General features: G+C 34.7%; 1 protein-coding gene across 1 annotated transcript in view; it reads right to left on the reverse strand.

The window, feature by feature from the left end:
- Nucleotides 1-24,514, reverse strand: part of RAPGEF6 (Rap guanine nucleotide exchange factor 6) — a 220,161-nt gene that overhangs the window by 141,651 nt on the left and 53,996 nt on the right. The window contains exon 5 of the mRNA XM_082650203.1: nucleotides 19,232-19,301. Coding sequence (XP_082506329.1) covers nucleotides 19,232-19,301 — 70 coding nt within the window. The remainder of the gene's footprint in view (nucleotides 1-19,231; nucleotides 19,302-24,514) is intronic.

Raw genomic sequence — 24,514 nt, forward strand, 5'->3', positions numbered from 1 at the left:
ACCAAACAATGGAAAAAGGATTAAGCACCCTTAGTAAAGCTCCCGCTGATTACAACTGAAATGTGAGTTTTAAAAATAAAAACTCATAAACACATACTGAAATGGCAGAAAAATAAGGAATCCAAATGCAAAGAAAGAAGTGAAAACAAAATGCCAGGAAGTAGGCTAGCAACAAAGCCCCAATCTAGCAGATGATTTCTCAACTTTAGAGACAAGACTTTCCACTTTCATGGTTGTAGGGAACGAGAGAGAGAGGAAATAAAATAGAGAATCCAACAAAGGCAGGGAATCCAAAGGAGACTTACTCATTCCAAAGAGCTACACCCTCACTGCAAGCTTTAAGCCCATCCTGCAGAAGGGAGAGGAAGAAAACTTGCTTAGCACTGAGAAAAGGACTGCTGGGGGTGGACGGAATTCAAAACAGAAGCCATCCTTCATGCAGGTCTGTAGTTTTAATTCATAGTACCTTAAGCACATAAAAAAATTTAAAGAAGTTCAGGACTAAAAACATACATGCAACTGGCAAAAACAAATCTAAAACCTCTCTGGTAAGAATGCAACTTTAACCCAAACCTCAAGGAATTCCCACACCCAAAGTTCAACACATATGAAGTCATGTACAAATATACAAAAAAAAAAAAAAACCAAAACAAAAAACAAAAAACCCCAACAACAACAAAACCCAATCACGAGAGACATAATGAGCAATAATGGACAGAAAAACGGTAGCAGAATCACACCTGCAAGTATACCAATATTGGAAGTATCAGAAAATATAAAGCTATTAAAAAAAAAAAACTTTAAACAAGAAGAAACTTGAAAATGAGCCAGAGATTATAAATAGCAACCAAACAGGTAAGGATTCACCAGGACAAAAAAAAAAAATCCTCCCCAAATGCCCTCCCTCCCCACTGCCAAGCTAGCAAATAGACAGTAACAAGAAAGAGCCATCTACCTTCGAAAGAGGGATGAGAACATGGAAATATATCCTGTCTGAAACACAAGAGCACAGAGAAGGCCTAAAACTGAGGGTGGAACAGGAACACTTAGAAAAATCTTCCAAAAAACCAGTCCCACCCCTAAGCACAAAGTAACACTAGAGGAATTTGATGGTGCGCTGAAGCTAACAATAACAACAACAAAAACCCAAACCTAACTCAATTCTAGCAGAAGAGGTGTGTTCATCTCCAGGCCTAAACACTGTCTACCCTCTGTCTTTATTGCTCTACATACAGTATGTAGTATCAAATACAAAATAACGACTCACATAAAAATGAAAGGATTAAAAAAAAAACCCCAATCCACTGCCAAGAGACAAAGCAATCAACAGAGCAATCCCTGAAAATTAAGAGATGACCCAGATGAATATCACACAGAATTTAAAACAACTATAATATGGTAATGGTTCAGTGGAAAAGGTGGACAATATAACTAGACAGATGGAGCAGACATAAGAAAAGTATTACAGAAAAGTGAAAATGTCAGAAACAAAAAACATGGTACTAAAGATGAAGAATGCCTTTGATGAGCTCATCAGTAGACTGGATACAATCAAATTAAGAATCAATGAACTTAAACATAGGTCAACAGAAATTACCCAAAATGAAAGAGGGGCAGGGAGAGAGGAAGAGAGAGAAAGTAAAAAAGAAAAATGAAGGAATTAAATGGTGTATTAAGATATAACTAAAAAGAGGATTAGTGAATTGGGAAAACAGAGCTAAAAAAAATAAGAGTATGTACCACAAAGTCAGGATAAGATGAAAAACAAGAAAAAAATCTTAAGAAATATAGAGAATAGGACTTCCCTGGTGGTGCACTGGTTAAGAATCCGCCTGCCAATGCAGGGGACGTGGGTTTGAGCCCTGGTCTGGGAAGATTCCACATGCCTTGGAGCAACTAAGCCCGCGCGCCCCAACTACTGAGACTGCGTTCTAGAGCCCGCAAGCCACAACTACTGAATCCCACGTGCCTAGAGCCCACGCTCCTCAACGAGAAGCCACCGCAATGAGAGGCCCATGTACCACAATGAAGAGTAGCCCCGCTCACCACAACTAGAGAAAGTCGACGCGCAGCAACGAAGACCCAACACAGCCCCCAAAAATAAAATAAATAAATTTATTAAGAAAAAAGAAATATAGAGAATAAGCTGAAAATATTTAACATATATTTAAACAAAGTTCAAGAAAATGATAATAGAAAAATGAAGACAATGTCCAAAGAGAAAATGAGATTTTTTTAGTTAAAAAAAAAAAAGACAGCCCAAAGCTCTCCAACAAATCCAAATCAGGATACTTAAAAACTACAACTACAAATCCACACAGAAAAGATAAACAGAAGACTTTCAACGCAGCCAGAAGGAAACGATAGATCAGCTATAAAGGAAGGGCATTAAATTAATAACTGACTTCTCAAAAAACAACAGATGCCACAAAACAGAATGTACTGACTGCTGAGGAAAAAAAGGATTTTTCTCCTAAAATTGCATCCATAGCAAAACAATCCTTAAGAATAATACAAAATAAAGCTATTTTCAGGCAAAATTAAGAAAAAGAACAATACACCCAGTTGAAATGTTTACCAACAAAACCCCTTTATTAAAGAAAAATTTAAAGAGTGTGCCTCAGATATAACACAAATGGTCCCATAAGTAAGGTCTCAAATCCAAGAAATAACTAAAAGCAAAGAAATGCTAAATACATGGTTAAATCTGAGCAAATAACAACTGTATAAAATAATAAAGTAAGACAAAATTTGTGGAATAAGTAAGTAGAACTAAAATACTGGTCAACAGCAATTACATTTGGATGTAGTGGCCAGCATTAAACTTTTATCAACTTTACTACTTATTAACTTGTGTTACTTTTAAGTAACCTGGAATTAGCAAGAAAAGAATAGACCAAATACAGTATCTAAGGAAGTACTGGGGGAGGGAGTTGAGAGTGGAAAAAAAGAACTTACTATATTATATATAGAGAGTAAAAATAACGAGGAAAAAAAAGTAGAGTATATACAAAGCACATAAAAGTAAATCCAAAAAGTAAAAGTAAATCCAAACCTGTCAGAAACCACAAAGAATGTAAACGGAAGAATCTTCTCAGGTTAAAAAAAAATCTTATACCAAATGCAGAAAAAGAGTTAGTTAACAGCCTCCAAGTACTGAGGCCCACAGAATCCAGATACAAAGATGACAAAAGAGTACTAGAAATTAAATTACGAGCTAACATCTCACTAAGAAATAATGAATGCAAGAATCCTAAACTCAATTATCAAATTAAGCCTAGAAACTCAGAAAAATATAACAAATAACTCAGGCTGAGCATTTACTGGGAATGTAACGGTAGTTTAATATTATAAAAATCTATAAATGTAAATCAAATTAAGAGACCAAAGGAGAAAAGAGCACAGATCTCTGTAACAAAGGCAGAAAAAGTTTTTAATCAATTTCAGTAACCTTTCCTGATAAAAAATTTTAACACTACTTTTTGATACTCAAGATACCGCTTTAAGTTATGAACTTCTGAGAGACTCCCAATAGTTTTTTGATATTTCTTTGCTTTCTGACACAAGAAATCCTAGTCTAATACATTTCCTACTCCACATGTGATGTAAGCTATTATTTTATGGAGGTTTATATCGTTTTAGTGGGGAAATACTATTTACTCACCATCTGGGCTCTTATAAACACTAGTAATCACTAAAACTACTTTTTTGTTGCCGCTTTTGCAATGAATAGCCCTAAGAAATACATTTTTTTCATAAAGTGAACCAACTTGGGAAATATTTTTAAAACAAATGCTGACATATTCTATTCAAATTTTGCACTAGAGTTTTACTCAGTATCTTTTATTTTGTACAACTCTTTTTCTTTTATATTGGGGAAAAATGATTCCTAATGACAATAATATATACATATATTAACTACATTACATTAATTATAATCATTGTAAAATAAATTTAATTACATCCAATTAAATTAAATGTATCTTAGTAACAAAAAATTTCTCTTTATACACTTAGCTTATCTATACACATGTATGTTATATATACATATATAATAGCTTTAACAGTATCAACATTACCACCAACATCCTGATACTATATAATCGGTTCCTAATGATTTATGTATATAAGATTATATATGTAAGTATATATTATCATCACATAAGTTACATACATGTAAGTATATGTAATGTGTCTCCACACACACACACACATCTACATAAAACTTTTTAAATACTGTCATTACTACTAAAAATGAAACTACTGACCCTTTCTGTCCTCATGAGATACTCCATTAAAAATGCAAAGACAAAATATTGCCTTTTAAAGTCACCAGAGGGCTCCCCCGGTGGCGCGGTGGTTAAGAATCTGCCTGCCAATGCAGGGAACATGGATTCGATCCCTGGTCCAGGAAGATCCCACATGCCGCGAAGCAACTAAGCTCATGCGCCACAACTACTGAGCCTGCACTCTAGAGCCTGAGAGCCACAACTACTGAGCCATGAGCCACAACTACTGAAGCCCGCACACCTAGAGCCTGTACTCCACAACAAGAGAAGCCACCACACTGCAACGAAGACCCAACGCAGCCAAAAAATAAATAAATAAAAAATTAAAAAAAAAATTGTTCTTAAAGTCACCAGAAATAAAAACTCCTGGGAATTAAACCAACAATTTTTTTTTTTTTTTTTTTTTTTTGCGGTACACGGTCCTCTCACTGTTGTGGCCTCTCCCGTAGCGGAGCACAGGCTCCGGACGCGCATGCTCAGCGGCCATGGCTAACAGGCGGCCATGGCTCACGGGCCCAGCCGCTCCGCGGCACGTGGGATCTTCCCGGACCGGGGCACAAACCCGTGTCCCCTGCATCGGCAGGCGAACTCTCAACCACTGCGCCACCAGGGAAGCCCCTAAACCAACAATTTTACATATAATAAATTCACTTTTTTTTAAAGAGATATTTTTCTCCTTTTTGAATTATTTTAAGTATTTAAAAACTTTACTTGGCTCCACTAAGCAGCTCATCTTTCTCAGGTCTTTTTGGGCTCTTCTTGATTTTTTACTGTTCCAAATGTATTAGGCACAAAACAACAACCATTCTGATGGTATTTTTCATTGGAATCTCATTAAATTCACAAGATAATCTAAGGAAAATGAATACCTTTATGATGATGACTCCTTAGTTGAGAACATGGTATCTCATTTTTTGTTCAAGCTGCATTTTATATTTTTGCAGAGCATTTAAAAACAATGTCTTTGCAAATTTGTTAAGTTTATGCTAAAGTATTTTATGTAGTTATTGTAAATATATTCTCTTATTTGACATTTACTTAGGTCACAGGTCAATTTCTTGATCTCCGTAAGAAAATCTGCTGGGATTTTCATGGGGATTACACTTAATTTTTCATCAATTTGGAGACAATTTACATCTTAAAAATATTGATTCTTTCAACTGATCTAGAGCTGAGGAAGAATTCAAAAATTTTTTATGGTTTTCTGTGTAGGGAGTCTCCTATAACTTTTGTTAGATTTATTCTGATGTATATGGATGTTTTTGACATTTATAAATGGTTTTCTTACTAAATTCTATTTTTCTAACATTTTGTTGCTCATAAATATAAATACAATTGACCGAGTGACCCTGCTGAAATGATTTCTTATTAATTCTAAAAGTTCACATGTAGTTATTTATGGATTTTCTATATGCAAATCACGTCATTTGTGACAGTTTTATATTTTCATTTCTAATCTATCTTTTTCCCCTTGCCTAAATGCACTATATAGGACTTTTTAGACATTGGGTTTGGAGTGAGCTTTGACATATTCCCTAATGCCAGGAAAAGGTTTTCAATGTTTATTGTAAGGTTTGTGCAGATACCTTTAATAAGATTATGAAAGTTTCCCGCTTTTTCTAGCTTGCTAAAAGTTTTAAAAATCCTCATGAATGGGTTTTGAGTATTATCAAATGCTTTTTTTTGTATCTATAGAGATGATCATTTGACTAATTTCTCTAATTATATTAATATAATGAATCAGGGCTTCCCTGGTGGCGCAGTGGTTGAGAGTCCGCCTGCCAATGCAGGGGATACGGGTTTGATCCTTGGTCTGGGAGGATCCCACATGCCGCAAAGCTACTGAGCCCGTGTGCCACGGCTGCTGAGCCTGTGCTCTGGAGCCCGGAGGCCATGGCTGCTGAGCCCACGTGCCACAACTGCTGAAGCCTGCACGCCTAGAGCCCGTGCTCCCGCGGCGAGAGAGGCCACCGCAATGAGAAGCCCGCGTACTGCAACAAAGAGTAGCCCCCCGCTCGCCACAACTAGAGAAAGCCCACGCGCAGCAGCAAAGACCCAACACAGCCAAAAATAAATAAATAAATTTATATAAAAAAATATATATACGATGAATCATACTGATTTTCAAATACTAAAACAATCTTGCAACTATGGAAATAAATTCAACTTTGTCATGATATTTTATCCTATTTATGTATCACTCGGATTTGATTTCCTAATATTTGAAGATTTTAAAATCTATTTTCATTTAAAAAATGACCTGTAATACTGCTTTTGGGTAATATCCTTGTTAGGTTTTGCTCTCAAAATTAAACTGGGCTCTTACACAATGTTATATGTCACTAGTATCTCAATAAAAAAAAAATTAAACTGGGCTCATTAAGGGAACATATTCAATTTTTTTTCTGTTTCCAGTTAGACTTTATGTATTTCTTCTTTAAATGTTTGGAAAAATTCACCAGTGAAACCATGTGGGTCTGAATTTCTAAATGGAAGGTCTGTAATTACAGGTTCACTTTCTTTCTATATATTGGATTATGCAGATTTTCTGTTTGTGTGAGGGTGTGTGCCAGTTTTGGTAAGCTGTGTATTTCAAGGAATTTGACTCTCTAAAATCTCAAACTTATTTAAAATTTTCATAATATCCTTTCTTTTGTTACTTTTTTTAAAGTTCATTAGATCCATAGAGTACTGTATCCTTTCTCATTACTGACACTGGTTATGTAGTATCTGTTTCATTCTTGATTATTTTTGGCAGGGATTTATCAATTATATTATCCTTTTCTGAGAACAAACTTTTGCCTTTGCTGATTCTTAAGTTTGCTTGACATGCCACTGATTTTTATATTTATCTTTATTATTGCTTGGCTTCTAATTTCTGTTGGTATAGTTTGCTGCTTTTTAATTTCCTGACGTGGATACTTAACTCATCTAATGTCAGCCTTTCATTCTAACAGCATTAAGGCTTAAATTGCTCAGCAAGAAAGGCTTAAAATGAATTTCATGTTTTGATATGCCACCTTCATTCAGTTCAAAATATTTTCTCATTTTCATAGTGACTCTTCTTTGACAAGTGATTTAACGTATACTCCTGAATTTCAAAAGCTGTATTTTGTTCCAGTTGTGTTTTTGTAATTTTTTTTAAAATTAATTCCATGGTAGTCAAAAACTATAAATTGTAAAATTTTAAATCTTTTCTTTTTTGAGCTTTATGTCCCGCCTATGGTCAACTTTTTAAAATATTCTACGTGCACTTGAAAAGCAGATGTATTCTACTACTGATGAATGTAGTGTTCTCTATATGTCTATTAGGCAGAGTGCTGTTTCCTTAAACCTCATGAACCAATCTCCGCTAGCTTCAAACTTATCTTCTGCAGCTGTCTCACTTCTTTCAGCCTTCATAGAATTGAAGACCGTTAGGACCTTGCACTAGATTGGGTTTTGGCTTAAGGGATGTCGTGGCTGGTTTGATATTCTAATCCAGACCACTAAAACTTTCACCCGTTGGGCAATAAGGCTGTTTCACTTCCTTACCATTCATGTGTTCATTGTCGTAACACTTCTAATTTCCTTTGAAAACATATCCTTTGCAATCACAACTTGGTTAAGTGTTTGGCACAAGAGTTCTGGCTTTCGGCCTGTCTCAGCTTTCAACATGCCTTCCTCACTAAGCTTAATCATTTCTAGCTTTTGATTTAAATTGAGAGATGTGCAACCTTTCCTTTCACTTGAGCACTTAGAGGCCGCTGTAGAGTTACTGACTAGCCTAATTTCAATACTGTTGTGTCTCAGGGAATAGGGAAGCCTGGGGATAGGAAGAGAGATGGGGGAGCAGCCAGTCAGTGGAGCAGTCAAAACACATAGAACATTCACCGACCATCTTATATGGGTGTGGTTCATGATGCATCAAAACAATTATAATAGTAACATCAGAGGTCACTGTAACAAATATAATAATAAAAAATGGCACAAACAGACTTGCTTGATGTAGAGTTGCTACAAACCTTTGTTAAAAAAAAAAAAAGTATTTGCAAGGTGCAATAAAACAAAGTGTGTCTATAGTCAACATGTATTTAGATAAACCCATATATTTATTCTTTCCATTGTCCTTTGCTCCACATCTCTGTGCTTCCATCTGAGATTCTCTCCTGTCTGAAAAATTCTTTTAGCAAACTGAGTACTGGTCTACTGATGAAAAATTTTCTTAGCTTCTGTGTGAAAATCTTTAAATTCCATAACTAATGAAGGTAAAATTACCGCTGTGTTTTACTGTTGCTCCTTTAGAAGTAATGTTTCTTTTTGTCTTACTAGTTTTATGACTTTCCCTTTACTTTTGGTTCTTAGTAGTTTTACTATGATGTGCTTATGCATTAAGTTTCTTTGTGTTTATACTGATTCGAGTTTGTAACATCATACGGAAAAACCTGAATGAACTTTCTGGCCAACTATAAAATCTGTGAGTTGACATCTTTTTACTTCTGGAAAATTCTCTTACCTTTTCTAATAATACGGTCATTATCTCCTGTCCTTCTGTGACTCCAATTACACATAGATAAGATCTTTTCACTCTCAGTCTCCCAAGGCAATAGAAATAAAAATGAAAATAATCAACTGGGACCTAATCAAACTTACAAGCTTTTGCACAGCAAAGGAAACCATAAACAAAACTAAAAGACAACATACAGAATGGGAGAAAATATATGCAAGTGATGTGACTGACAGGGGATTAATTTCCAAAAGATACAAACAGTTCATACAACTCGACAACAAAAAAAAACCCATCGAAAAATGGGCAGAAGCCCTAAAGAGATATTTCTCCAAAGACGACATACAGATGGCCAACAGGCACATAAAAAGATGCTCAAAATCGCTAATTATTAGAGAAATGCAAATCAAAACTACAATGAGGTACCACCTCACACCAGTCAGAATGGTCATCATTAAAAAGTCTACAAATAACAAATGCTGGAGAGGGTGTGGAGAAAGAGGAACCCACCTACACTGTTGGTGGGAATGTAAGTTGGTGTAGCCACTGTGGAAAACAGCATGGACATTCCTCAGAAAATTAAATACAGAATTACCATATGATCCAGCAATCCCACTCCTGGGTATCTATCCAGACAAAACTATAATTCAAAAAGACACATACAACCCTGTGTTCATAGCAGCACTATTCACAATAGCCAAGACATGAAAGCAACCTAAATGTCCACTGACAGATGAATGGATAAAGAAGATGTGGTACGCATATACAATGGAATACTACTCAGCCATAAAAAAGAACAAAATAATGCCATTTGCAGCAACATGGATGCAAATAGAGATTATCATACTAAGTGAAGTAAGTCAGAAAGAGAAAGACAAATACTACTATATGATATCATTTATATGTGGAATCTAAAATATGACACAAATGAACTTATCTATGAAACAGAAACAGAATTGCAGACATAGAGAATAGACTGGTGGTTGCCAAGGGGGAGGTGGTGGGAGAGGAACAGATTGGGAGTTTGGGATTAGCAGATGTAAACTTGTATATATAGAATGGATAAACAACAAGGTCCTACTGTACAGTGCAGGGAACTATATTCAATATCCTGTGATAAACCATAATGGAAAAAGAGTATGAAAAAGAATGTATATATGTATAACTGAGTCACTTTGCCATACAGCCGTAATTGTAAATCAACTATACTTCAGTAAAAAAGAAATCAGCCCAGAAAAAAAAATAAAATTTGAAAAAGAAAGAAAAGACCTTTTCACTCTATTGCCTGTCTCCTACCCTCCATCATATTTGATTTTTCCTTGGATCTGTCTACAGTTGACCCTTCAACAATGTGGGGGTTAGGGGTGCTTGACCCTCCATGCAGTTTAAAATCTGTGTATAACTTTACAGTTGGCCCTCTGTATCCACAGTTCCACATCTGCAGATTCAATCAACTGTGGATCGTGTAGTACTGTAGCATGTATTTTTAAAAAACCCAAATGTGGGACTTCCCTGGTGGTCCAGTGGCTAAGACTCCATGCTCCGAACGCAGAGGGCCCAGGTTCAATCCCTGGTCAGGGAACTAGATTCCACATGCCACAACTAAGAGTTCGCATGCTGCAACTACAGATCCCACATACTGCAACTAAAGGTCCCACATACTGCAACTAAAGGTCCCATGTGCCACAACTGTAAATAAATATTAAAATAAATAAAGTAATAAATAATATATAATAAAATAAAAATAAATAAAGTAAATAAATATTAAAAAAACAAACCAAAAAAACCCTGTAAGACCTGCCGAGTTCAAACCAGTGTTGTTCAAAGGGGCCACTCTATTTTCTTCCTGCTTATCATTCAATTCCCTAAATCTCTATTCAGCCAAGTTTTACCTTCTGTTTAATCTGAGATTTTATTTTCAGTTATAGATGTTTCTAGTTGTAGAATTTGGGATTAATTCTTTCATTTTATAGTTTCTAATCTTCTACTGAAATGTATATATGTTATCTCTGATATTTGGGATCTCCTGTGAGTTTGTTGGCATTGTCTGCTTTTTATTCTCTTTAGTTTCTGACCACTTTTAGATGTATTCCATAGATTCTGATATGTAGTATATTTTCACTATTGTTATTTTGCAGATTCTGTAATTTCAGTATGTATTTACTTACCCTTTGACAAAGTTGTTTGATAGGTTTAAAAATTTTAAGGTGTAGCCTATATATTTTTTGTTATTAGTAAAGTTTCATTGCATATAATCAGAAAGTGTTTTCAGTATATCTACTTTATGGAAATCACTGATTTTTTTTTGGTGAACATATGATCAATTTTTGTGAATGTGCATTGGACACCTGAGATGGTGTAGTATAATGCTGTAGAATACAACATATATTCATAAAATCCACCTTACTGTTTATTCTGTTTAGGTCTTCTATCTCATTTTTTGTCTACCTGATCTATTTTATACTAAGAACAGAGAATTATAGTCTATTTAGTAGCACATTTCTGTCTCACTGAATCTCCTGTAATTTTTGCTTTATACAGAGGGTTTCTGTGTAATGTGCTGCATAGAAATTCATGTGTTGTATCTTTACTGTAAATTGTGAGTTTTAGCATCAAAAAATATGCCCCCTTCTATGTCACAGTTAATGCTTTTTGGATTGAATTCTACTTTGGTATTAAGATTACTGTATCTGCCCCCTTTTTATTTTCACTTGTTTAGAATACCATTGTCCACTGAATCATTTGATTCAGGAATCACAGAAGTGTCTCTTATAAACAGTATATAGTTGTTGCGTCTCCTTTTGTGAGCTAAATTGAGAATCTTTTCCTAATAATAGGTGGATGAAGCACATTCACATTTACTGGTATGATTAATATTTTCAGTCTCAATTCTGGGATAACATTTTATAATTATGTGTATTTTACTACACTTGTTTCTCTAAGAAACGTGTATTCTTTGTTTTTTAATAAAAAATTTTTTTTTGGTACTTAGGAAGACCTGTATTTTTGTTTTAGTGATTACTTCTGTACTTAAACCGTTTAAATGCCCTTTGTCTTCTTTTCCTTTTTCTCATACAATTTTTAAAAATTGAGATATAATTCACATACCATAAAATTCACCCTTTTAAAGTATACAATTCAGTAATTTTTGATATACTCACGAAGTTATACAGTCATTACCAGTATCTATTCCACAACATTTTCAACATCCCAAAAAGGAACTTCATACCCACCCATTAGCAACTACTTTTTCTCTCTATCGATTTACCTGTTTTGAATATTTCATATGAACAGAATCATACAATATATGGCTTTTGCTATCTGGCTTCTTTTACTCAGAATGTTTCCAAGGTTCATCCATGTTGTAGCATGTATTGATATTTGATTCCTTTTTACCACAGAATAATATTGCATCATGTGCACATATAACATTTTGTCTATTCACTTATCAAGGTGATGAATATTTGGTTTTTCTACTTTTTTAGCTATTATAAATAATGCTATGAACATTAGTGTTCAAGATTTTATGTGAACGAATGCTTTCAATTCTCTTGGGTATATACTTGATGGGTCAATGGTAATTCTATTTTTAGCTGTTTGAGGAGTTGTCAAACTATTCTCCAAAGTGGTTTCACCATTTTACATTTCTACCAACAATGTATGAAGACTGATTTCTATACACCCTTGCCAATACCTGTTACCGTCCACCTGTCTTATTATTACCCTTTTACTACGTGTTGGCAAAGAATCTTCATTGGGCATCTTGTGTTTCTACACATTTTGCTGGGTTTGCCAAGAATGAAAATCCTAACCACTCATTATGTGGGCCATTTCTCAGAGCTGTGTTTGTAGCAAGCAATCTTGAAGGATGAAGTAATGTTTCCTACTGGAAAAAGAAAAAGCCCGCTTACTATAAAAGCACCATATTTATTCACCAAGCGCAGTGTTTCTTAGCTGCAGTACAAACCTACTATATGCAAGGCATCCACCTGGGCCATCCAGCATAACCTACACAAGACCTAGGGAACAAGGGGAACCTACAGAAATATGCTAATTATTATAATTAGCATAATTATTATGCTGCTCACTATACCATGAGTAATGGAATTCTCTGTCTCTGACCCAAGACATGTTTTGGTCTCGTGTCTTCTGCCAACATCCATGAAATAACTAGTAAACTGTTAGCTTTTAAATATAATAAAATCAAATGTTAGACTGGATATTATCTAATTTAGCAGTTTTTATTGGTATTTTAACTCTCTTCCGTTTTTTTTATGCAACAGATGATCAGTAAGAATGTTTTTTCCTATTTCACTCTCCCTTTTCCTTTTTTATTTGTATTATTTCTACTTAGTCACAACATAAAATGTATGTCCAGTAGTCTTCCCCTCACATCCCTACCTTTGTTTTAGTCTTAGCAAGTACATCCATGTATTTTAAATGCTCGTCTTCACTTCTTTTGCTGAGGTATTCCCAGTTATCTCTCAACTGGATAAAATATCCTCCAGGAGATTCCTTAAAAAAACAGCTCAAGAGTACCTAATTCCCTAAAAACTTACATACTGAAAGCTGTTTTCCCTCAACCTTGATATCTAACAGAATGTGGCTGAACATAAAAACTTTGTTTCATACTTTTTCTTGGAGTTTTCTTTTTAAATGCTGCTCCACGGCTGCCTTGTTTTGGTTGCCTCAGTGAAATTTAAAATGTCTGAACCAGTGCCGTTCTTTTGCCTTTAGAAGTTATGTAATGTTTTTGCTTGGAAGCATAAGATTTTTTATCTTTCCCCAATATCCAGTGGACCCTTTCAATGTATAGATGTGAATCTTTTTCAATTTCTGGAGAATTTTCTTTGAATATATAGCTTTAAATATTAGTTCTTTTTCACTGATTTTTCTTTCTTGGGACTCTAAAATTCTGAATGTTATCCCTCCATTGCCTGTCTTTAATTTCCACTATTTTCTCTGACACTTTTTCCAGCTTTAAGACTGCACAGAACAATGTATAAGCTTAAGGTATACAACACTGTTGATACATTTACATATTACAAGATGATTACTACCATAGCTTTAGCTAACATCTCCATCACGTCACAGTTACCATTTTTGCAGTGAGATGGTTTAAGATCTGTTCTCTTAGCGACTTTCAAGTTATATAACACAGTAATTCTGACACTTTTACTTCATTCTTGTGTCATTTTCATTCACTTGGTTCTTTTCCTGCCTTTCTTCAATGCACCTTATTAAATTTTCATTTGACTCTATTCCCCCTGGGGGACCTTAAAATTTGTTTATTACTAAAATATTTTTTTTCTTTGTTTTCCATTCCTTTACTAAGTTCATATTCTTTTTACTCCTTTTTTGGGGGGGGGCGGATTTTCTTTTCCTGGTTTTTAAATTACTGATTCTACATAGTTTTTGTTTTTCAATATCCTCAACTGGTTGATTGAATATATTTAACTCTGGAGTGTGGTCACACTCTACATCTGCATGATGGTTTTTCTGCGGTGGGGAGGAGTTTTTTTCTCAGTTGACATGTAATAATTTTCTTTTATTTTTATAATACCTACATATGGATTTATCAAGTTCCCCTTTTTACCTTTTTGTGGTATTAGGATGTCTTACAAAACTCCTAGTTTAACAGCACCTCTTTTGTCAAATACTTTGAAGTCCAGATGTTTTAAGATACTTTTTTCTTTTTGTTTTGCTAGTGGAAGGAGAGGTTGTAAGACTCTGATTTTGTGTTCACTTTGGCTTGTAGGCACCTAAAACTTACCCATGTGCTGCTTCTTCACCACTTAAATGCCAAAGAGAGCTTGTTTCCTTTTTACCTTTTATCTTAACCCTGAAGCTACGCATTTAGATGACTACTCTGAAAATTATTCATAATATTAAAAAACTTCACTGTAGTCTCTGTTCTGATCTATCATATGTATACGTACACACACACATATTTAATTTTAAACTTAGCGTGGAATTAGTCTTTCCAACAGTACAGGTCAACCCTAGGTCCATTTGCTAGCGTCCATTTTCTGTGTTTTCTACAGATCTGCTTGGTTGGCCTTTGTTCATCACAAACCCTTGATAAGGGTTGGGAGTAGAGATGAAGTGTGAGAAATAACATGCTGGGAAACGGTGATTTCTCTCTTTTTATTTACAATTATTTTCTAGTTTGAGTGTCCTCTGTCTTCAAGTTATGCTGTGAGCATGGTTTGTGTATAGATTTCTTATACCCTTCTTGTAGTTCTACACTGTTTTTAGAGGAAATACTGGGAGACAGGTAGTTAAGTGGTTACCGCTGTCTTCAGCTACCCAGAAGAAGAAAGATTTAAAAGTTTAATTAAAACAATGAACTAATAAAATTCTATAAAGCAATACAGATTTTAAAAGTTCAATAATCTTGTCATGGGAAGGTCTTTCTAATAAGCATGACTTCAAAAAGTCATAAGAGGAAAAAAACTCAACAGATTAAAAAAAATTATAACTGACATAAAATTTACTTCAGACTAAAGTTAAAAACTGATAAACAGCTTCTTACAACAAAAGGGTTCATTTACCTAGTAAGAAAAAGCTTTCATGAACAAATAAGGAATAATCCAAGTAGAAAAATGGGCAAGAGATAAGAAGAAATATTATAAACTGATAATAAACAGATAATAAGAAAAATAAACCCTCCATAAAGCATATGAGATCATGCACAGGTAATTTAAAACGAGATCTCATTATAATGTGTCAGATTAAGATGACTAACCTATCAGGAGATGAGCACGGTGTTTAGAAACAGGCATTCCCAATCACCAGTGGTTACTCAAATTTGTAGAAATACACACGTAATAAAAGTATTTGACAGAACTTATCAAAATAGGAAGCATTACTTATAAACATGTATACTTGGACCAAGCATTTTTATGAATTCTAAATAATTTCACCTAAAAAATACTTAGGTATCAAAGATTTATGCTATTACAAAATGTTCAGTACAATTTTGTATTTCAAAGGATGTAATAGTGAAAAACTGAAAAAAAAAATCAAGATTCATCAATATGGTGGAATAAAGACAAAATCCTCAGAAACTTCAGGAACAAAAATCTTAAAATTATTTTAGATTATTTTCTCCTATAACTCATAGAGCATTTTTAACTATGCTGATCATCAATAAAATACTGTTTTGGAATTAAAAAATTACCAATCATAAATACATACACTTGATGTAATTATTTGGGGTGATTTTAAAAATTTTATATATACACATACTTTTTTTTCCCAAAACATTTGGGTATAAATTGAAGAGAGGGTGATTCTTGACCCTAAAATATGTCAACATGTATTTCCTAAGAACAAGAATTTTGTCTTACATAACCCCACTACAATAATCAAAATCAGTAAACTCAATATTATCTAAACCACAGTCCATGTTCAAATTTCACCAACTGTGCCAACATTATCATTTATAGTTACTCCCCTCTCCTGCCTCCAAGATTTAATGCAAGATAAAAAGCACTGTATTTAGTTATATCTCTTTTTTTCCTCTTTTAATATGAAACAGTTCCTCAGTCTTTCTGTGATGTTTCTTGACACTGGGATATTTAAAGAGTATAGGACCTCAATTTTTAGAATGTCTTCCATTTGGTTTGTCAGCTATTTACCACTGATTAGCTGCAGGCAGGCATTTCTGGCAGGAATATGTCTCAGAGGTGATGTTCTGTCCTCCTCAGTGCATCATATCATGAGTAGTGTATCACTTTTTGCCTATATTGATGGTGGCAGCAATAATTTTTGTTATAGTGGTTTCCTCCACATTTCCCCATCAGAAATTTGGTAATTTTTCCTTTCATAAATGATTTGTGGGGAGATACAATGAGACTACATAAGTATCCTGTTTCTCAACAAACATTAGTCACAAGTTTTGGCATTCATCAACGATTTTCTAACTTAATCATTCCTTCTAGACTTATTAGTTGGCATTTAACTATCAGGAAGAACTCTTCCTTTTCATTCATTCATACCATTAGAAATTAACAAATTCTTTATTATACAGTAGGGTACCATCAATCACTATACATTTTTATTTGGATTCTCAAACTGTCCCAGATTTGGCCAATGGGACTCCCTTCAATCTCGTTCCTCTGTCCTTTTGCCAGGTCCCTATAATTCTCTGAATATTTCCTTACTTTATAAGGTAGGTGATGGAAGTATTTCATATTTTGACAGAGGAAGGTTTTAAGTGGCATACATTTGTAATATCAATAAATTGTACACTTAAAATATGTTTGTACACTTAAATATATATGTACACTTGAAATATGTACACTTAAAATACTATCTAGAGTATGTTAATACTCTAGATAGTAGTGCTTTCTACATTGTTATGAGCAAGCAATTTTAAAACTGTCTTAGGTGTCAGTAAATGTTTTGATGATGATGGAAACCAAGTTTCTCACTGTTAGTGAAAGGAGGTACAAATAAGCAAAATGAGAAAAACAGAATAAACTCTAGATTTTAAACACAGGTACACAGAAACAAAGAAATAAATACAGAGGTGTATATATGTGTGTATGTATGTGTATACATACACTCAAACGTACATTTTCTAGCTCTGTTCAGTGAAAGGCCCTACAAGCAATGAAGCACCTGGAGCAATGAAAACAGCTGGCTGCTAGATCTTGGTTTCTAAATACTGCTTTAGAAACAGAAAAGGCTAACTCCCAGTTTGGGGCAAGAAAAGTACAACTCCTCCCTTTAATCTAAAAGGAAAATTAATTTAATTGTTAATAACTTTAGTAATTAACTTAATATCTTAAACTGTACATTTAAAAATGGCTAAAATGGGGTCTTCCGTGGTGGCGCAGTGGTTGAGAGTCCGCCTGCCAATGCAGGGGACACGGGTTCGTTCCTGGTCCGGGAAGATCCCACATGCCGCGAAGCGGCTGGGCCCATGAGTCTTGGCGGCTGAGCCTGCGCGTCCGGAGCCTGTGCTCCGCAACGGAGAGGCCACACCAGTGAGAGGCCCGCGTACCGCAAAAAAATAAAAATAAAAAAATAAAAATAATAAAAATGGCTAAAATGGTAAATTTCATGTTAAGTGTATTTTACCACAATGAAACAAGACAAAAAAACAATGTACAAGGTGGATGGAGCTTAATCCACGTATATAGTCCACCCTCTGTATTCACAGATTCAACCAACCACAGACTGTGTAGTACTGTAGTATTTACTACTGAAAAATATCTGAATGTAAGGTACTGAGCAGTTCAAATTCATGTTGTTTAAGGGTCAACTGTATATGACAACACTATGGCAAAAGCACTATTTTTTTCCCATAAAGTATGAGAAATATAAAATACATCAACAGACAAATAACTGAGAAAACAGTACTGCCTGAGGCAGTTTTCTTGCCATGTCCCTCAATGCATTTATTTAGAGGAAAGGGTTCTGAGAACTTAACAGATATGCCATGTATACCAACACTTAAAGAAAATAAATGTAAAACAATACATAGTCTAAGCCTTGAACAAACCTAAAAAAAAATAACATTCACTGAATATTTACTATGCAGATAGCACTCTGCCAAACTATGGAAGACACAAACAGAACAAGAAATAATCTTTGCCTTTTAGGAGCTTAAAATCAGTGGTTTATATGAAATTTAGGACACTAAGCTCACGATAACGTAGATGACCCAGTTTAGGGAAGAGAAAACAGAATCTACCTGAAGATGTCAATCTGACTGTAACACCATGAAATGGAAAAGTGGTTTAGTTTTGAGCCCTGATATTAAAAGACTTCATTAAGAATTCAACCTCGTTTCTCAAGTTTAAATCAAATCAGATGACATGATCATTTACATGAGATGCTAGTAGGACAAAGAGTCCATTCAGTATTAACTATTTTCTAGTAAGGTCATCTCAGAACAAGGCAAAAGGCCGCTGTGTTCTGGATCCTTCAAATGGTAAGGAAAAAAAGTCTTATTTTCTATAGTTACATCAACTACCTAGCTTTCTCAGGAAAAAGTAAAGAATTATTCCTTAAATACACTCTGAAAGTAAAACTATTAAGATCTAAACCATTTCTTACTTGGATATAACAGTATCTCTTTTTTTCTACCTCTTTCCTTCAAGTCCAGGGTACAGAACATGGATGCTCAAAGATTATTAACTAAATTGAATAGGAAAATCAGGATCTCCTTTCAGAGCTCTTATTTAAATTTTCTGATAGAAGTAGTAAAAGAAATTACCAAATTTGCAACATTTTTTATATAATTGCATCCCTTTCAAGGATCAGAAAAAACTTTAAAGTGGATGAAAATGTATCGAACTTGGTATATAGTTTGATGCTACTTAGTAAAATGTTTAAAAAGTCACAGTAATGGAACCTCCTTGAGTGTTTAAAAGCCTACTACATTTAAAGTTGAAAATGAAGCATATCAAAAAACAATTTCAGTATTCTTTAAAATTCTTACCACAATCATTTCTGAAGGCTCTAATACAAGACAATCACATCCTCTTTTTCCTCCAAACTGCTTACCAAAACTATAAAAACAGAAAAATAATTTCTTTAGCAAAGGTTATAAATAAAATGCATCAATATAGAAAAAATGAACCCAAAAACCCCTACATGTTAACCAAGAAATTCTGATCCTATCAGGTACACTAATAAGATTTTTAAAAAAAAACAAAACAAAAACTTCCTTTTACTTGCTGAGATATATATAAGTGGTCTCAATACACAGTTGGGTCATAATTATTTTAAAAATTCTGCCTTTAACTAGTCTCTAAAACTGATTATAAATGATATCTGCCTAATCTCAAATTTTGAACATCTATTAATATGTGTTGAATTCAGGTAAAACCATACTTACTAAAGAGTGAAGCCACAATTATGGAATATTTTTAAAAAGTAAATTTTTGAGAGTGATATTAGATAACAGATAGAAAAAAAACTTTAAAAATACTCACACTTGAATATACTAAAAAATGTAGTGAGATGCAGAAGTGGTTTATTTTTAAAAAACAGTGTTGGAGCCACTGGCTAGCTCTTTGGAAAAAATTGAAACTGCAGTAGTACTAAAAGAAAATTTGAGTATTTTTATGTTATTTGTCTGAGAGAAAGATTTCTAAGCAAATCAAAAGAGAAAGCACTAATAAAGGAAAAAAATGATGTTTTCATTTTAAAAGACATACTGAATTTTTTAAAAGGTGGGATATGAAAAAAATACTAGAGACACAAAAGGTCAACATACTTAATATGCAGAGTGTACATAAAAGAAATTATAAAAGCACTCTAAAATATTACAAATTGGAAGTACCATGGCTAATTATAAAATATATTATTATTACAAAAATAATTTTAAAATTCCAATAACACAAGCAAAACTATAAAAAATAAACTTAATGAAGAAATATAGAAGTCATTTATAAAAAACTACACAATTTTATTGATGGACTGAAAATAGGGCTTAATAAAAGAAGTAATATAACATACACTTACAAAGAAACTCAATATTATAAAAATATCAATTCTCCACAAAGTATAAGGTTACATACAAATACTAGTTTATAGCCAAATCCTAATCAAAATCCAAATGAACTTACTTTTGAACATAGCAAAAAAGTCACTGCTGTTTTTTCTTAAGCAGTAGCCTGTATTATTTTTGTATTTTCCCCAAAATATTCCTACCTCATCTAATACATAAAACAATGAAAAGGAAATTTGCAAAAGTCTGCTTTCATTCAAGATGGAATAACAGGGACTGGATTTACTCGCCTATGTGAAAAAACTGGAAAATCAGACAAAACATATTAAACAACAGTTTCAAGACTTCGGAAAGCAGGCAGCACAGGGATGTGATTCCTTAGAGAGGGAATTAAAAAACTAAAATGACCCCTACAATATCCCAATTTTACTAAGTACAGGCAATCTCTAGGCCACAATGTAAGAAGGGAGAAACCTAACAGAGCCTGCCAATCTCACTGAATTGAAGAGACAGAGACAGTTTTGGGGTGCAGGTGATGGAGGAAAGATCTTTAACATTTATAGGGCAGGATAAAGGAAAGGAGGGAGCAGCAGAGAGAGAGAGGAAGAGAGACAGAAAGAACAAGAATGTGCACGAGAGGGCATGCATGAGTGCACATATGTGCTCTGGTGATCTTCAGAAAGGTTCCATTGAATCTTTGGATGAATAATATGAAAATGTGAGAAAAATACAAATACTAGCCACAGTGGAAAGACCACATAATACATGGAGCATCAGGTGGAATCTTCAGAAATCCATTTCCTTTGTAATGTGATAAATTAGTCCTACATTAAGGAAGTGCTGGACTCATTCAAACAAATATTAAGACTCAAAATGGATTCCAATTAGCTAAACTACATGTCAGAAGAAAGCCTAATACTACCTAAAGAAATACAACAAAATCTGGAACCCAGCAACATAAAAGTTGCAAAGTCTGACATCCAGTAAAGCAAAACAAAAAACAGGCATGCAAATAGGAATATATAATCCACAGCCGAAGAAAAACCAATCAATAAAAACAGAACCAGAGCTGTCAGCAGTGAGGGAATCAACAGACAAGAACACCGAAACAGCTATTTCTAAGTATGCTCCAAATGTTTAAGAAACTAGAGATAAACATGAATACAACAGAGAAACAGAAGCTTAAAAAAAAAAAGACCTAATGGAATGTTCTACCACAGCACATATGTAGACACAATGTCTGGTTTTCCCATTTTTTAATAGTGTTAAAAATCGTTGGGCTCCCCGATGGCTCAATGCTTAAGAATCCACCTGTCAATGCAGGGGATACAGGAAAATCCCACATGCCGCGGAGCAACTAGGCCCGTGCGCTACAACTACTGAGCCTGCACTCTAGAGCCCATAAGCCACATCTATTGAGCCCGCGCACCACAACTACTGAAGCCCGCACACCTAGAGTCCATGCTCCATAACAAGAGAAGCCACCACAATGAGAAGCCCGCGCACCACAACGAAGAGTAGCCCCCACTGGCCACAACTAGAGAAAGCCCGCGCACAGCAACGAAAACCCAACGCAGTCAAAAACAAATAAATAAATAAAAAATCGTGAGTGGTTTCAGACAGTGTTAACTTGATATGTCCATTATAAAGTTTCCTCTCAATTTTCCATCTATTAGTTTTAGCATCCATTTTTGATCAGTGCCTAGACCTAAAGTATTATTAGGGGCTATTGAAAAAGGCATTTTATAATTCTAATTATTCTTACTGAATTTTTTTAACATCTTTATTGGAGTATAATTGCTTTACAATGGTATGTTAGTTTCTGCTGTACAACAAAGTGAATCAGCTATACATATACATACATCCCCATATCTCCTCCCTCTTGCGTCCCCCTCCCACCCTCCCTATCCCACCTCTCTTAAGTGGCCAAAGCACGGAGCTGCTCTCCCTGTGCTATGCAGCTGCTTCCCACTAGCTATCTATTATACATTTGGTAGTGTATATATGTCCATGCCACTCTCTCACTTCGCCCCAGCTTACCCTTCCCCCTCCCCATGTCCTCAAGTCCATTCTCTACGTCTGTGTCTTTATTCCTGTCCTGCCTCTAGGTTCTTCAGAACCATTTTTTTTGTTTTGATTCCATATATATATGTGTTAGCATACAGTATAGAGGTTCCTTAAAAAACTAAAAATAGAACTACCATATGACCCAGCAATCCCACTACTGGGCATATACCTAGAGAAAACCATAATTCAAAAAGAGTCATGTACCACAATGTTCACTGCAGCACTATTTACAATAGCCAAGACATGGAAGCAACCTAAGTGTCCATCAACAGATGAATGGATAAAGATGATGTGGCAGGGCTTCCCTGGTGGTGCAGTGGTTGCAAGTCCGCCTGCCGATGCAGGGGACGCGGGTTCGTGCCACAGTCCGGGAGGGTCCCGCGTGCCGTGGAGCGGCTGGGCCCATGGGCCGTGGCCACTGGGCCTGCGCGTCTGGAGTCTGTGCTCCGCAACGGGAGAGGCCGCGGCGGTGGGAGGCCCGCGTGCCGCCAAAAAACAAGAAAAAAAAGATGATATGGCACATATATACAATGGAATATTACTCAGCAATAAAAAGAAATGAAATTGGGCTATTTGCAGTGAGATGGATGGACCTAGAGCCTGTCATACAGAGTAAAGTCAGAAAGAGAAAAACAAATACCGTATTCCTACTGAATTTATCAGCTAGAGTACTGATATAAAGAAACACTCCCTTGTGCACCACAACTAGAGCCTGTGTGCCACAACTACTGAGCCCTCGCACCTCAACTAGAGAAACCCGTGTGCTGCAACTAAGACCTGAAGCAGCCAAATATATATTTTTTAAAAAAAAGCAACACACTCCCTCATCAACTATTTGAGTTCCTGGTACAATAATTTACACAAGAAAGGCATGAGAAAAGCTGCAATGGAGATGACATGATTGTATATTAAGTAAATTCTATACATTCTGTTTTTAGGGAATTCCCTGGCAGTCCAGTGGTTAGGACTTGGTGCTTTCACTGATGTGGCCTGGGTTGATCCCTGGTCAGGGAACTAAGATCCTGCAAGCAGCATGGCGTGGCCAAAATAAAACAAAATAAAGTATTAAAAGGAAAGAAATAAGTGAATTTACCAAGGTTGAAGGATACAAGCTTAATATGCAAAAGTCAACCCTTTTACTGTATGTTAGCAATGAAAAATCTGAAATATCTTTTAATTTCATTAAAGGCAGAATAAAAACACAGAAAACTTGAGATAAATTTACCAAAACATGAACAAGACCTGTACAAAACTGCCAACTAAAACACTATAAAACATTGCCAAGAAAATTAAAGATGTCCCAAATAAAATAAGGTATCTCCTGTTTATGGATTGAAACGTTCTACAAATTCAATATAATCAACAAGTTGCCTTAGAGAAACTGACAAAATGATTCTATTTACATAAAAATGTAAAAGACCTAAAATAGCTAAACCAATTCTGGAAAACAAGAACAAAGGTGGAATATTTTATATTTCAAGATATACTTTTATAAAGCTAGAATACTCAAGATAGTATGGCATCAGATTAACTTATAGATCAATAAAACAGGAGAGAAAACAAAATCAGACCCATATATACAAATTCAACTGATTTTTTGACAAAAGTGCCAAGGGAATTCAATGAGGGAAAAGATATTATTTTCTATAAATGGTGATGAAACAACCAGATATCAATACAGAAAAAAAGATCTTAACACCATAAACAAAAATTAAGAAATGGATCGGAGAATATAAATGAAACAATGGAAATTATAAAATTCTCATCACAACAGACTTTTTGTACGTGTCCTAGACAAGGGTTAGGAAGCTTCCTTCCACATATCTAATATTTTAAAAATTTTATCATGAACAGGCTTTGGGTTTTATCTGTTTTGGGTTTTTTTCTGTTTACTGAAAAGATCATGTAGTTTTTGTCTATTTTCCTTACTAATGGAGAATACTGCATTAATTGTTTTATGGATGTTAAAATTCCTTGCTCTCCTTGGATAAACCCAATTTGGTCACAATGTCTAATACTTTTAATACATTCCTGGATTTTATTTGTTGTTATTTTGTTAATGATTTCTGCATGTATATTCAGGAGAAATAACAATTTGCAGTTTTCTTATGACACTACATCATCAGGACAATACTATACTCATAAAAGAGATTGAAAATGTTCCTTCTTCCCCTATTTCTTCATTAAATATTTGAAAACACA

Source organism: Grampus griseus, assembly GCF_964374135.1.
Source record: "Grampus griseus genome assembly, chromosome: 3".
Classification (NCBI taxonomy): domain Eukaryota; kingdom Metazoa; phylum Chordata; class Mammalia; order Artiodactyla; family Delphinidae; genus Grampus; species Grampus griseus.